Source organism: Propithecus coquereli, unplaced genomic scaffold (genome assembly GCF_000956105.1).
Source record: "Propithecus coquereli isolate 6110/MARCELLA unplaced genomic scaffold, Pcoq_1.0 Scaffold165, whole genome shotgun sequence".
NCBI classification, from domain to species: Eukaryota; Metazoa; Chordata; class Mammalia; order Primates; family Indriidae; genus Propithecus; species Propithecus coquereli.
Genome location: NW_012141080.1, coordinates 563,763 through 579,789, shown reverse-complemented (window position 1 = coordinate 579,789; position 16,027 = coordinate 563,763). Strand labels below are relative to the sequence as shown.

Sequence of the window (16,027 nt, the reverse complement as noted above, 5' to 3'; positions counted from 1 at the left end):
TTTGATCAGGGCAATTTGAAACTTTGTTTTGAGACTTCCTAACTCAGTCCGGCAATGCTGCACCAATGCCCAATGCAGTGCCCAAAGCAGCACCGGCCAGTTCCCTACCTCAGCACGATCACAGCTTGTAGCTCACTGCAACCTCAAACTCCTGGGGTCAAGTTCCTGGGCAGCCAGGCCCTACCTGAGGGTGCAAGTGAGGAGGACTGGGATGAGGCTCAAACAGCTGGATTTTAAAAGCTCTAGAGGATTCCAATGACTGTCCCGGTTTGGACGGCTCTGCTGTGTGGCTTCTGAGCCAGGCTATTGGACTTGGTTGGGCCTCTCTAGGTAAGATCACTTTCTGAGTTCAAGGAGAGACGGGCCACGGGGTGGGTGGTCAGGCCTGCGGCCAGGCGGTGTGTTCAGCCCTGCAGGCAGGTTGGCCCTGGGAGAGCTCCCATCCCCGCCCCAGGAAGAGATGCCCCCCTGGCTCCCCCTTTGGGGAACTCCTCCTGCTGCCAGTGGGCCCTGCCTCTGGGAAAGCCAGTCTCCCTCCCACCACCCTTCTCAGCGGTCCCGCCTCCACCAGCAGCCGCGCAGCGCCCTCCCAGCCCCCAGCCAACTCCCCCAGCTTTGGGTCCTCACTTGCCCATCTGCCCAGGGGATGGAATTTAGATAGATAAATACTAAAATCCCCCCTGGCCACAGACCCGTCTTCCCCGGAGTGGTGCGCCCTGCGGTTATCACGGGTGGCCATGTGGGCACTAAAAGCGCAGTGGGAAAATATGGAAGAACCAGAGCGAGCAGCGGCCCTCTCGGCAGGTGCAGTTCTAGAAGTGTCACCTTGCCATTCCTCTCTCCTCTCTGGCAACGATTTTCTGCCAAGGGCTCATATCACAAGACCATAGGCCTGCCTGGACCCCTAGTGGTGGCTGTAGTCCCTCTGCTGTCCCTGAGCAAGACGGCAGGCCTGTGGGGGCTCTTCCCCCTGCCCACTGGCCCCGTCCTCTCACAAGCCCCCAGAGGGAGCTGTAGGGTCAGCTGCGGGGAGAACGGAGAGAGGCAAGTGTCCCGTGCCCTTGGTAGGACCCCCGCAGGGCTGCAACAGGAAAAGGGTCCTCGGGACGTCCATGCTGGGCCCAGCTCATCTTCCCGTGTGGGGTGGGTCCTGGGCAAGAGGAATCAGTCAAGCTCTTGGCCACTGACACGTTACCCCTCAGTCCTCTGGGCTGAGGTTTTACCTTATCGCGTGATCTGATTTAAAAGAAATCTGCGGAATTGAGGCAGGGGTGGAGGGGTTGTTTTTGCTTGTTTTGGAGAATGGACAGAATGAAAAATGGAGTGAAATAAAAACTGAGGCAAGGATATGAGAAGGAAAAACAAGTCCCATTCTTCCGGAAGACTGTCCACTTTTGAGCGGGCAGCATTAGTATTCCAGGGAGTGGAGTTGGGACCACACAAATTCAGAGCTGGAAGGGACCTCGGACAATCCAGTCCAACCCCAGCATTCGGGGAAGAGAACTGAGGCGAGGCGATGTCGTGCGACTTGCCTGGCCCCACGGGGAGCTGGGCAGCATGGGACCAGGGGCCTCCCCTCCTGTCCCTCACCCAGGCCACTTCCATATCCCCCAGCAGTCCCAGCGCTGGCCTCAGCCCTTCTGGGAAAAGATCAGACAGGTGGAGGGTGGAGAGGGCTTCCGGACCGAGCCGGGAGGGGAGCTAGGGGCCCCCATGTCAGTGAGCAGCCCAGGGCATCCCTTGGGGGTCTGGGAAGGGGCCGGGGGACAAGGTCAAAGTCAAATGCTCAGAGGGAGAAGCTGCATCCAGAACGGAAGGCGCACCAAGGACAAAACACCGTCGGTGCAATGGAGGGCCGGGGACTGGATGAAGCAGGGTCCCCCACACCCTTGGCCGAGGCCCTGCTTTGCAGCGAGGGGAGGCCTCGTGTGGGCTTTTAGATGCTTTGCAATCAGACAGACTCGATGTCCAATTCTGACTGCTGCCACTGTGACCTCGGGCAAGTCATCCTCAGGCCTGTATCTCCTCGCATGTCAAACTGGGGACAACTGAAACCAGTCCCGGACTGCCATGCACGTTAGTTAAGACAGCAGATGCCACGTGCTCTGAACAGGGCACAGACCCCACAGACTTTAGGCTGTGCCCTCTCTGCCTCCCAGGCTGCTTCCGCAGACACGTGGGGGCCGACACGCAGCACCCACCGCAGTGCCTGAAGAAAGCCGCAGCCGGGGTGCTGCGGGGGCCGTCACTGGCTCTCTAAGCTGCCCTTAAATGACGGGCCCTTTAATTAAGTGCAAGTCCCCATTTTGGCGGCAGACGCTGAGGGATGGCCAATTTCTAATAGAAGTCCGTCCCTCCAGACACAGGAGAGCACAGCCTACTCACCTTGGAACCTAGGAGGGCTCAGACCTTCCCCCACCATTCCTCACAGCACAGCGCTCAGGTCTGGGGCTTCCCCTGGGTGGGACACCAAGCCAAAGTCCCTGTCATCACCACCTAAATCCTCCAAAGCAGGCCGATGAGCCTCCAGGCCCAGGTAGCTGACCCACAAGACCTGATGACAAGGATGCCTTGGAAAGGACAAGCCGAGGGACTTATGTGGCCTGGGTGGGATGAGGGCTGGAGCAGGAAAGGACGGAGGGAGCCCGGATCTGCCAGGTCGCAGCGGTGGCGTGGCGGTGTTGCCACAGCCGACCTCAGCTGTTCCTCTGGGCTCTTAAACCAGCCTTGACCTGCTACTCTTCCTGGCGACCCAGCCAGGCCCCAGCGAGCCCTGTCCTGTGAGCTCTGAGAACCTCTTCAGTTTTTCTGTTCATTGCTCCTGGGGCCTGGACCATGAACACAAATGAAATCTCCCCTGTACCCCAAAGCAAACTACCCCTCAGACGTGGTCTAGGGTACAGCAGCGTCTGTTCCTCAGAGACAGACAGGCTGGATGGGCCCCCAGGATGCCCAATTCCTCGTCCCCCAGGACCCAACGGAGCCTGCAGCAGCCCTTGGGGTCCCACCTGCCGAGACGCACAGCTGGGTGGAGGACAGGGAAGGCCCCGGGCCCCTGCACTGGGTGCATCACTGTACCACATGGCGTACTTGAAGCACCTTTTTAAAAAGCCCTTTCAGATGCCCCTAAAGCACTCCTCAGCCCCCCTCCACTGTCCCTTCCCTCCTAAGTCAAGGCTGCGTCACACGGGGCTGATGGCTGCCCACGTTCTTCGTGCAGTTAGTGGGCTCCTGAACTAGAAACTCCACTGCTGCCATGAATAATGCCCTCAGAATGCTACCTTGCACATTTTCTAGAAAGTCCATTCTGTTTTCTGCATCCACACCAGTCATGTAAGCCATAAACTCCCAGCAGCGATTTCTCCTCTAGTTACTTCGAAGCCAAGGGAGGGGAAGAAGGGGGCTGCTCCCGGGCCGAGAATCTCCTCCCTAAAGTGTTAAGGACACTGCAGCTCGGAGACGCTGAGGGGCCCCGGGGAGGCCATCTCTGCAGGCCCCGCTGCGGAGCACGCGATTCATGCCGGCGATGGGCCCAGCAGGGCGTGCCTTCTGGGTTGCAAAGGTTTTGCTGCAGAGGCTCTGATGCAGGGTGTCCCCTGCCCACGACACCATTTCTCCTTTCCTCCCTGGACTCAGCCAGCTGCGAAGGCACCGACAATGGGGCTCTGATGAGCGAGGCACGTGCTGAATGCGGCCTCGCTGCGGCTCTGGGCTGCTCCGACCCGGGGCTGCTGGGGAGGCTGAGGGTGGGAGCAGGGGAGGGGGGTAGAAGAGCCCAGGGGGCACCCATCCTGCGGCCCGCTGTGTCCTCGCTCGGCTTTCTATGACCTTGAGATGGAACCTGAGTCCCTCAACCCCTGTGGCCCTCAGGCCTCTAAAGAGAGACAGGAAGACACAGAGGACAGAGAGCAGCTTGTGTTCTGGCTTTTGGGCAGGCACAGAGCCAACGGCCCTGATCTCAATGTGTGTCTCCAGGCCCGTTACAGAAATCATTTCCAGCATCGGAAGAGCTACCACTAGGGTGGGTTTATGTGGCCAGTTCTGTGCTGAGCGTGCACGCGTGATCTCACTTAAACCTCACAGCAAACTCAGAAGTGAGGTTCCATAATCACCCTCCATTTACAGATAAGGAAACCGAGGCTCAGAGAGCCTAGAGCACTTGCTTCAAGTCAGTCAGCCATAAGGTGGCAGAGCCAGGGCTGGACCCCACAGCCTGTGCTCTTAACCGCCGGGCCCCGCTGCTTCCTGGGGAGAGGAAATTACCACAAAGGGACGCCACTCAAAAGCACAACAAAAACACAAAATGCTGAAAGTAAACTTCATAATGAGTGAATAAGAGCTACCTAAAAGACCCTAGAGCTTTGCTGCAGGACATCAAGATGATGCGATGCCCTGCTCCGGAGAGAGATTCAACACAGTGAAAAGGCCAATTTCCCCATAAACAAACTCGTTACGATGGCCAAGATGTGGGTGGCTGCTTTGCACTTTCTCTTTAAACAAGTCTACGAGGCAGGTGTAGACATCATGAGCCTCATTTCACAGGTCTAAGGAGTGCCTGGGCCTGGTGGCCAACTGTCCGGGATGTCACAGGGGGAACCGATGTCCTTGAGACCACCCTGAGAACTTTAAATGCAGGTTGGGAGGCAGCTGTGCCTAGGAGTGGGCACTCATCCGAGGCCTCTCCCGGGCCAGCCCCTCAGGAACCTGGACAGGACCCCTGTCCTGGGGGTGCTCGGAGCTGGGGGCATGGCCTTCTTGTAGGCAGAGCTCACTCAGGCAGCATGGCGGCTGTCCCGCCTCCCGAACGAGGACCCGGCCGGATGCTCTGAGCGTGCACCCGGCACCCCATGCTACGGCAATCAGGGTCACATTTTCACTTAAAAAATGAGTCATTGGCTCTCTAGCTAATGGGAAGATTTCTACTCCAGTGCCAAGAATATAAATTTGACACCTGCGAATTCTTTCTGACAAAAGGGATTTTCAGACAGTGTCTGCACGGAGCAGGTGGTAATGAGCAGACAGCTGCACATCCTGGATGATGGAAGGGCAGACACAATCGCGGGTGTCACGGGGCGTGGACTGCCGAGCTGTCACTTGGGTGGAACTGAGGAAGGACGGCAGACCAGACACTCCAGTGAGGCCGTGTGCCCATGGGACTGTACCACATGGTCCTGGGGGCAGAGTTAGGTCTCTGAGGCTCTGCCCCGCCCTGTGCCAGCTCTTGCATCATCAACACCTGAGTACACGCCATCCCCCCGAGGCCAGTGGCTCTTGGCATGAGGGAGGGGTATGTGGGCTTAGCCCGATCGTCCAGGGAAAGACAGAGATTTGCAACACAGATGACACACTGACTATCCCAAATATACAAAGAGCTTCTACAAATCAACAAGAAAAGCGGACAATGGATCTGGGGTTGAAGGGGCAGTGTTTCCAAAATACACCTCTCCACACCACACTGAGAATTCTTCTCAAGAACTTGTGGAACAAGAGAAAAAGGCCAGAAAAACTTCTCCTGGTGAAATCATGAGGGAATGGGGATGACGACACAACGGAACACAAGCTCCCCACCTCCCAGCTGGTGCTGAGGTGGGCGGCTGGGCCTGCAGTGGGTGAGACACTGGCGTGGTGGGTAACGATTAAAGGCTTTGGGCCTGGGCCCCCCCACCTCCTACCTGTGTGCAAGTTACTTAACCCCCCCGGACCTTAGTTCTGAACTGCAAAATGGAAATACAGAACTTCCCCCAGAGAACTGTGGTGGGGCTTCTACAGGTGCCACAAATGAAGGGCCTCGCACAGTTCCTCACATGGTAGTGACTTCTACAACTGAGTCATCTGAGATAACCTGTGCCTCGAGCTCCCCAAGCTGTATGTACGAGCCATGGCAGGGAGTGCTGAGGTTAAATTCCACCCTGCAGGCTTCCCAGGGAAGGGACCCACCAGTCTGGTTGTGGTCCTATGTGACTGAATAGGCTTTCATGGTCTTGAACCCCAGGAGCTCCAATTTGAGATCAGGGCTGTGTTTGAAAATATTTGAAAAATCCCAACGGAGAGCATTTTCTAGATATTCTGTAAAGGAAGTTCCAGGAGAAAATGGGCTTTGTCTTGTTCATGGCCCTGTTTCTATTGCCAAGTACACAGCACGTCCTCAGGGTCGCTAAAGACATCGCGCAGGGGATACTTAGGAATGTGATTCTGGCGAAGCAGCAGGATGTGGCAGAATCAGGACTCACCACCGATTGTCAGGGTCCCCAAATCCCTCCTCTAGAGAGATGGGGAAGCAGGAGCTCTTCACTCCTATTACAGCACCCCCACAACTGTCCCCAAGAGCAGCTTTAATCTCCTCCCCACCAGAGGCCCACAAGATGTGCCCCAAAGCCCTGACAACATTTGGCACTTCAGCAAATCAAGTTTCCACAGGCGCAGCCTGAACAGAGCTGTTTAATGGACTGCATCTCCGCCCGCTCCCCGTAAATGCACACGCACACAAAAACCAATTTCAGGCAAAGAAAGCTGGATGGGATTAAACAACTCAATTTAAAGGACTGAAAACTCAGCTGCTTCCAGTGAAGTCCTAGGAAAGGAACCAATCAGCAAAGTTCTTCTCCTCCTTTTTGTATTGAAATGAGGGCCGTGACTGTGCAGTGAGTCACTCCCAACACACAGGCAGAACTGGGCCACGTCCACCTGGGCCTCGCACTGCAGGGGTGGTGCAGGGGGAGAGGAGAGAGTGTGTGTGGGGGGGTGGGGAAGAGGCAGGAGAGGCCAAAGGCACATTCACAGACCATCTGTTTTGGATTTTTCTGGAAATGCAGAAAACTTCAGGGGACCTAGAGGCTGACACCTGCCTGTCCGTGTCTCTCTGCAGCCCAGGTTCAGGAAAGCAAATTCAGGCTGCAGGACAGCTGCCTGCGTCCCCACACGAACCTGACCCTGGCCCAGGGAAGATCAAGGTGCCTCATTCCACAGGGAGCTGTGAGCACCGTCCCTCTCCTGTCCCCCCGGCCGCCAGCCCTTGTCCACTCACGCTGCCACGGGAAAGTGTAGGCAGGTCTGTCGATTCGAGAGCCCCCGACTCACAGAGACGCTCTGCCTGCAGCCCACGGCCTCAGAGCCCAGAAGAGGAAGAGGCGTAAGTCTCAGTTCAGACTGTCAGCATCCACCACACAGCCTGCAGGGCTGGCATGGATGGGGACAGGTGCCAACCTTGCAAGCGGGCATGCCTGGCTGCAAATGCTGCCTCTTGGCTGGGGTCAGGCAGGGGAGCCCTGGAGAAGCAGCACCCCGCCCTGACTCCACGGTATGTACGCTGCTGAGAATGGAGTGGGGAAAGGTACGCGGCTGGAGGAGACCCTCCCTCTGCTGACAGGAGGACCCAGGGTGCCCGTGCCCCCAGGCCAGCCTCTGCACTCTTGTCCTCTTAGACGGGTTGCTCCTGTTGCCTGGGATCTGGGACAGCTTCTCCTTTCGTGCCAGTAGCTCTTGGTGGCCCCAGCAAAGCAAAGCGTAAGGATCAATTTCAAACTAGAGGTCAAAACAGTGCAGCTGAAATGAGCAACACAAGCAACGCTGACTGAGTGCTCAGCTCGTGCCCTGCACAGCACTTAGCATTTCACAGGGATCATGGTGATCTCACACCCCCAGGTACTGTTGTGCCCCACCGAACAGAGAAGCAAACAGACGCAGAGATGCTAAGTGTCTTGCTCAAGACTGGGCAGCGAGGCTGGCTGCACTCAGGCGGCCTGGCCCTGAAGCCAAGTTCCCACCAACCTCTGTGGCCTTGCAGAGAAGACACCCAAACTCCTGCAGCCTCGTGTCCTCACTGACGCCCTGCCCCAAGGTGCTCCAGAGGGGCCTATGCAGAATGCTTATTCCCAAAACTAAGAGCACAGCTGTACTCTAGGAAAGATGCACCTTACCAGGTATGAAGAATAGGGTCATTTTTTTGGTGTTGATTTAAGAGCACAACAACAAAACAAGCACATCTGAGTTATAAGACTCCCTCCCGCCCCACCAAGTCATTCAAAAGGAGAGGCAGGGCAGCCCATGTTCTGTAGGGAAGGCTGGTGTTGGCGACCTACCTCATCGGACTCATCCGATAACGTCTGCAGTAGGATGGGGAAGAGGCTGTCCGTGTGCCGGAACATCTGCAAGGCAGAGAAGCAGGGGCACCCGTGAGCTCTCCCAGGACTGCGCTCGATGCAGTGTCCCACTGTCTGAATGGACCTTCTGCTCCCTGAGACACAAAGGGTTCCTCCCAGCACCTGTCACTCCTCTGCTGGCCAGGGTTTCTCTAGAACTGCAATGACTGAAGCCCTACCAAGCATGAGCAGGGCCTTGAACCAAGGTGGACTCAGAAGAGGCCGCTGGCCTGGAAGGGCCTACTAGGTGACGGGCCTGGGGCTCACCTTCCGAGGAGTCTTGATGTAGAGGTGGTAGAGCCACTTCAGAACGGCAATCCTGGTCATCATCCCGATGGCCATGTCGCTGAGGTGGCAGTTCAGGACCTGCACAATCCCATCGAGGTGCAGGGTCACTGGGGCTCTTTCGGTGCTGTGGGCAAGACCAAGGGGGAGAGCCGGTTGAAGCCCACCAGAGCCAAGCCCACCAAGCCACGGCATCACCCAAGGCCACACGCTCTGAATCACACACAGTCGCCCCACTGCCCCGGGGACCGGCGGTCGGGCTGGAGGCCACGGCACACGCCCTCGCCTGCTCCCACCAGCCTCGCCTGGCCCAGCTCGGGTTGGAAGTGGGGCTTCTCTCTCCCTTTTTTGTTGGAGTTTAGAGCTTGCTGCTTGGATGGAGATATGGTAACCACATTTGGGGGAGAAAGACCAGTCTTCTGGGCTCCCCCTCTCTTCCCTTTTCTTTCTCCAGCGCAATCCTGGCTTGTGCAGGTGGAGAAAGCCCCTCCAGCATCACTGAGCTGGCCCCTTCCAGATTCAGGACGTCACATTCAGACCCTTTGTCAACAAAGCGAAACTAGCAGGTCCAGACAGCACAGGGAGGGCCCCGGTAACAGCGCTTGACATTCGACAGGCCCTTTGCCGAGCAACCAAAGAATGGGGACAGGGATGGTGGCTTGTCATCTCGCCCTGTCCCAGAGCACTTAGCACAGAAGCCTTGACGGCTGCCTCTGAGACGTAGCACGCTCTTTTGAGCTGGGGAATAGGCAGCAGAGCCTCTGCCTGTGAGACACTGAGGATGTTCAGCACACACTTTGCTCCAGTGGGCACGGGAAGCCCCCTGGCTTCCAAGGACAGAAGCCTTGCTGGTCTCCAGTCACAGAAAAGTCCCGCTAGGCAGCCTGGGGGAGGGTGGGTGCCACCGGGGGACTGCGAGTTAGCCTCTGCCCAAAGCACTGCTCCCCGGCAGAGGCTGTGGCTTTCAGGGAGGGGGACTGCATGGTAGAAAACCTCAGATGCGCCTTCCGATGCGTCACACTGTATTTGCCAAAAGGTGCCCTGGCAGGTGCAGGCTGCAGGCTACCTCTCCCGAGGACCTGGGCCAGGTGGTCCAGTGGCCCACCTGCATGGCATGGTCCTTTCGTGGCATTTCCAGGCTGCTCAATTATTCATTCGCATCAGGAACTGACGGCTGTGCTTTCCCCATTCGCCTGCAGCCTCTCTGAAGCTCATTTGATGTGAATTCCCAAAGGGCGCAATTCTGAGCTCTGTAATTGCGAAGCGGAATTGCTATTTAATATGGTTTGATGATCCCGCAGTGCCCGTCTCAGGGGCGAGAGTGGGCACAGCTATCCTCTGATGGCCGGGAGATCTGGGCATGTGACACAGTGACAGAGCCTTGAGCTGAGCCTCTGGGTGGGCGGCTACTGTGATTTCCCGGGAGTCACGTGGCTGCAAGTTCCTGGTGTCGTCTGAGGATATCAAAACTTCCAAATTCTTCGGTAGCCTAAGACAGATGGAGAAACTCCAGCACAGACAGGGGAGTCCACGGTGGTAAACTCAGGCTGTCAGCCAATGTCTCAATCAGTCTCTCTCGAGCTTGCTGTCCAACAGAGATACAATGCAAGCCACAGACATAATTTTACATTTTCTGGTTTTAAATTAAAAAGGAAAAAGAAACTGGCAGAATTAATTTTAATGGTGTTTTAATTAACCCAATATATCCCGAATGAGCATTTCAACATGTAATCAATACAATAGTCAATATAAATATTACTAACAAGATAACTTATATTCTTTTTTGTGTCCTTGGAAACCCAGCGTGTGTTTCACGCTTACGGCGCGTCTCAGTTCAGACCGGCCACGTTCAGGTGCTCAGCAGCCTGCGACCGCTACAGCGGTCAACAAAGCGATCCACGCCAGGGCTTCCGAAGCATTTCTTATCATCTGACGATTTCCGAGATACTCCCTCGCCCTCTGCTGAAGGCAGCGTTTACTCTCTTATCTCCAAGTCCCTCTTTCCCCACCCGGGATGGCCTCCGGCAGAGCTCCTTCCCTCCGGATTCTGTGTGGGTCTTCTAGGGCCAGCAGACTCCCGTGGCTGGAGGAGCTCGCGTTTTGGTGGAGGAAGAGATGCCTACCTACGGCCAAGGCCTCACGCAAAGCGGGTAGTGAATGGTGAATGAACGAAAGCCTCCTCCCCTGCCCCCAGCCTGATCTTTCCTAACCCTGTGAGCCCCAAAGTCCACAGTGAGCCCCTTGACACCAGAAGCTGCAGGGCGTTCAGGCTGCCACACGGGGCCCAGGATGTCATGAGTGCCCCTGCCTGGCAAACCACTGCCACATTCTTAGCTGCAACGGCCCCCCTGGGAGGAAGACCTTGTTTGTATGTACTTACCCAGGAGGCTCGGGGCTGCCCTGGCCTGGCAACGGCCTGCCTGGAACTGCCGGGGGAGGGAGGCAGTGCCGAGGCCAGGTCTCCGCTCCACCCCCCAGGGTGGCCCAGGGGTGTGCGTGAACCTCCAGGAGGAATAATGGCTCTGATAACGATGACGACAGTAACAAGCACTCTGCTGAGAGCTTTACCTGCACAGCCGCGTGTGACTCCCTCAAAAGCCCAAGTGGTGTTACTTCCATTTTGGAGAAGAGGGAACTGAAGCACAGAGACATTAAGTGACGTATGCGAGGTTGCACAGCCAGGAAGTGGAGCCGGCAGTCTGAATCTGAGCAGTCTGACTCCGGAATGGTCTCACCCACCGCAGGGCGCTGCCTTCTACTCGGGCAGCAGGCTCAGCAGAGTCCACGGTGGCACCACCTCCACGTGTCTCCTGGCAGGGGTGGCCCGTGTGGACAGGCCCCTCCCCGGCCAGGGCAGACCTGGCAGCCACAGGTAGAGGGAGGAGGTTATCGCACACACGCTTGCAGTGTATTTTCTCATCAGAAGGGGAGACAAAGTCTCCATGTGGGGGCACCTGGGGAAGCCTGAGGCTTGCCACCTGTGTGGGGCACACGGCGAAACAGGGCCCAGGTCCCTCCACAGGCCCAGCTCTGTCACTCACAGTGGTCCGGGGATGCAGCTGGCCAGCCTACAGTGGCACCTCCTTCAGGTGGCGTTGTCTCAGGGCCAAATAACAGAAGGATTTCACGGAGCCAGTGTACGAACTGGCAGCGTTTTATGTACTAACATTCTCTAACCTTCTCTGCAGCAAATGCCAGTCAGCACAAACCTGAGGACATGGGCGTCTTCGGACTGCTGGTGAGGCAGGACCAGCCTCGAACTACCAAGAACTTGGTGACTGAAGGGGACCTCGTGGTTCATGTAACCCCATCCTTCAATGCACGGATGAGCAGACCCAGGTCTGGAGACAGGACAGGACCCATCCAAGGCCACGATGCTTTGCATGGAGAACTCATTCCCTAGGCTGGAGATGCTCTCCCTGGGTCTCTCTTCCCTTGGCTATCAGGAGATGAAGTCACGGGAGGCAGGTGTACCCCAGGGCACCCGGGAGATGGATCTTAGCGCCTGGGAAGGGGAGTGGCACCATCCTACCCGTCCTGAGCAGGCAGCTCTCAGCGGCTCTGCTGGGTAGAGCTGGCTTCGGTGGTGGCTGAATCTGTGCATGCTCGGCCGGGGAGCTGGGGCTCCGGGACCCTGGGTCCCTCCTGGAGGGCCATGGTGCGGGAGGTGCTCAGCTTCCCAGCTGTGCTCTGGAGCCTGAGACGTGGCGCCCTCCGCCCTGGCTTACCTTACCCATCAGGACCAGAAGGAGCTCACTCCCAGTTCGAAATACATTTCTGTGTTGGTTCCAAAATGTCTAGACGAGTCACTCCTGAGGGCTTCTGAGTTATTTCAAGGTGTCTGCAAAGCCCCATTTTCACTGAGCATTTTTTCTCATAAAGCATCTTATAACGAATGTCTTACACGTAATGTGTGCTACAATTTCCAAATGCGTGGCACTGCTGTGACTATTAAAATACAGATTTACTGAATAATGTTTCTGATACTACCAATAAATAATAATAAGTTCCAGTCGTTCTCTGCGAGACAGCACTTTATTTCTGTAACGTCTAACTCTTTAGACCTGCTCATGTTACATCTCTAATCAAATTAGAAGAAAGGCAAATCTAAAAATAGAGCTGCTTCTGAACTTGAAATTGCTTTTTAAAAATGTAAGATCATTGCACATTTTTTCAATCATCAGATGCTAGAAGTTGGGAAGCACTGATTTCTAGATCTCTCTGCCTGCTTATGTACAGGGCAGCCAGTTGTAACCGGGGCACTGTACTGAATGTCGCTGAAGACACGATGACCCTTGGCGAGGCCCTGGCGTCAGAGTGGAAGACCCTTCGTCCAGCGACACCCCTTTGGGATGTGTGAGAACTCTAGCATCAGATGAGCCAGGGCGGGCCCAGCTGCAAAACTTCCGGAACTCCGACGGTGACTCATGAAGCTAAACGCATGGGCTCTGGGAAGTCACACAGACCGAGGTTAAATTCCGACTTGGTCAGTAATTAGCTGAGTGACTCTGGGCAAGAAGTTAACTCCTCTGGGTCTGCTTCCTCATTGGTAAATGAGGATAATGAGGTTCTTATAATAATGATTGTAGCTAAAACGTGTAGAGTGCTTTCTGTGTGCTGGGCACCGTCCTGTGCTCTTTATATACTGTCACTCATTTATCCCCAGACCCCTTGGAGGTCACTGCTGTCCTTACACTCAGTTTACAGATGAGGAAATGGAGGCAGGCAGAAGTCAAGCCACCTGCCCAAAGGCCACCGCCAGGCACGCTGGAGTCAGGGTGTGAACCCAGGCAGTTGGCGCCACCACTCGGAGCACTCATGAGCCATCAGGGACGTGCCCGGTGGACAGACACGAGGTGGTGAAGACTATTCCCTCTTACCTGGTCCTCGGCTGTGAGCGGGCTCCCGCCACCCCATTTCTTTGCCCTCCACTCCTCCTGTGGAGGCCAGTTTCTGACTTCCTGTGTATTTTCTGTGCTGTGGAGGGTGCAGGAACTCAGCCCTGCTTTTCCAGTGGCTCTCCGCTGTGGCTAAGCCCGTGGCCACCCAGGGCTTGTCCCAGGGAGGAGGGGAGAGCAGGGGGGAGAAAAGGCTCATGTTCTTGAACTGAGCCAGTTAATTCTCCCTGCGTTTTGATCCAACTGAAGAATCTTTTTTAAAAAATTGAGGGTGTAAGCATTCGAGGTCATCCCTGAACCCACAAACGTCAATCCAGAGTTGCGTGTGGACGTGCACTGCTCCCGGAAGAGGGTCCATAGCTTTTCTCAGGCTCTCCGAGGGTCAGTGACTGCCACCATCACCGGCAGGTTTCTCCCAGGTGGAGACGAATGCTTTTCTGCCACGGCAGGAGTTCCGGGTCTGACGCTACCCCTGGCAGGCCTGAACTGAGTGAAACTGGCAACTCTGGGTGGTGCTGTAGCAATCGATGCATCTGGCAAATCGCAGGACAGGTTTTGTTTCTTGGTGACCCTGCACGGGGCCATATTGTCCAAGGTCAGCTCAATGTCCCTTCGGCAGCACTGACTGCAGGGAGGAGGCGGGGCCCAGGCACCCAGCTCTGCTCCGGCAGCTCTGGCGTTCCAGCTCTACAGGCGGCCCTGTCCCTAGAACAGCCAGCGATCAGTCTGCGGCTGCCGCGAGGAAAGCTTCACGTACTCGCCAGGAGTCAGGAAGCACCAGATGATCCGTTCTTGTTTGGTTTTTTGTTTTAAAAGGGTAGGAATCACCACTGGCTACGGAATGACAGGTATGAACCAAAACTCCGGTTGCAGTCTGCTGGTTCCCGGCCTTGGCACAGAACTGAGGCCTCCCGTAGGCCCAACCCCGCCAAAAGCAGTGCCGTCTCCCCCGAGGGGGAGGGGAGCCGGGGCCCCTCCACCCCATCAGTCAGGCCCTCCCTCTGCCTCTTCCTGGACCTCCCCGACCTCCCACTGCCACTCCCTTGGAGCGTGACAACTCCTGTGGCCCAGATTATAGTGACAAGTCTACAACTGGCTTTTCAGCTGCCAGAGGGAGGGTTCTAAATCCCGGATCTGATCCTGCCATTCCCACTCCCAGTGCTGGCTCCCACAGCCTCCGGGACAACAGCAGAACCCTCGGCAGGACACCCTGGTCTCCTGCATCTCCGTCCAGACCTCTCCCTGAGTTCTGGGGTCCGGTGTCCGGGCCTGCCTCCTTCCCCTCCCCTCGGATGCTCAGAGCCACCTGGAGCAGCGCTCTGACTGCCCCCCTCACACCTGCTCTTCCTTCCAGCCCCGGCTTGGAAACGATACCAACGTATCTGGAATTTGGCTCACGCTAAACATCTAGAAGTTATTCTTCCCCTCACCTCTCTCCTGTCTACCCCACCCCATCCATCAGCAAATCCCGTGTTCCACCTTCAAAGCGGACCTCAAACCCACCCAACTGTCTCCATCTGCGGACCCCCCGCCGGAGCCTCCGTCCCTTCCTGCCGGGATGGCTGTGGTGGCTCCCTGGCTGGTCTGCGCCCACTTGAGCCCTCGATCCATTCTCTACACAGCAGCCCCTGTTCGCCCTCCCTCCTCATCCCTAAGATGAAGATGATACTACTGGCCCCTGGGGACTTAAACATACACAAAATCGAAACGGTCCCGCACACAGGATTTAGCACAGCGCCAGGCCCCGGCAGGACTTGCTGAGCGCTCACCCCCGTTACCCACCATTCTCAAGGCCCAGCTTGGGCACCGTGGCTTGTTCCCCCAGTGCTCTCTGTGGAGCAATCACCCCCATTTGCAGTAACTTCTCCACTCATAGCAACCACCACCTTTTCTGGTAACTTCGTGGCTACTCTCTGCCTCCCCAGGAAAGCACTGCGTTCAGGGCCGGCTCTTTATCTCGGAACCTGAACCAGGCAGGTGTTCTGGAAACGCACGACAACTGACCGAAACCGAGTCTCACATTTACTGATTTCAACCTATGTGGAACATATTTATAGTCAGTACTTGCACACTTGGAAAACACGCTCAGGGGCCTTAGAGATAAGAATTAACACACAAGTGATATGAAAGGAGGAAGGGTCCTGGGGTCTGGGAGAAGAGCCTCTTGGGGTTGAGTACCCGTCTTCTCTTCATGAGTGACTGGCTCCCCCTGGGCCCAGGTCACCATCAAGTTCAGAGGGAAGAAACCCCCTGTGGCAGAGCCGCCATCCAATCCAGCCCCACAGGCACCAACGCTACCCAGAGAAAAACTGGCCTGGGGCAAGTCCGGGGAAATCAGACCAGGACAGAACCGTGGCAGTTCCCTCCCCAGGGGAATCCCACATCCCTGCAGGGAGGTGGAAGGAGTCGCAAGTAGGGGATTTATGTGCTGCTTGGCCTGCACTGCCCTCCTGTGGTAGGCTTCGTTATTACGGCTGCCCTGGGCGCTCCTGGGCCCGCGCTCCAGCCGTTAATCTATCAGTTAATGACTGCGTGTTTTCTGGGGTGTCCTCCTGTGAGTCTGGTCGGACTCACCTTGTGCTGTACGAGCAGAAGGTGCTGGGCCCAGGGATCTGCAAGTGTCTCACTGCAGTCACCGCACAAGCTGTACGTTTACAACTTGCACTCACTGCCCTCCTGCAGGTTTTTTTCTTTTTTTTTTTTTTT

General features: G+C 56.3%; 1 protein-coding gene across 1 annotated transcript in view; it reads right to left on the bottom strand.

Moving 5' to 3' along the window:
* The window catches only part of VAC14 (Vac14 homolog (S. cerevisiae)), a 105,107-nt gene that overhangs the window by 59,123 nt on the left and 29,957 nt on the right, over nt 1-16,027 (bottom strand). The window contains exons 11-12 of the mRNA XM_012641577.1: nt 8,406-8,550; nt 8,079-8,144 (exon numbers count right to left, since the gene is read on the bottom strand). Coding sequence (XP_012497031.1) covers nt 8,079-8,144; nt 8,406-8,550 — 211 coding nt within the window. The remainder of the gene's footprint in view (nt 1-8,078; nt 8,145-8,405; nt 8,551-16,027) is intronic.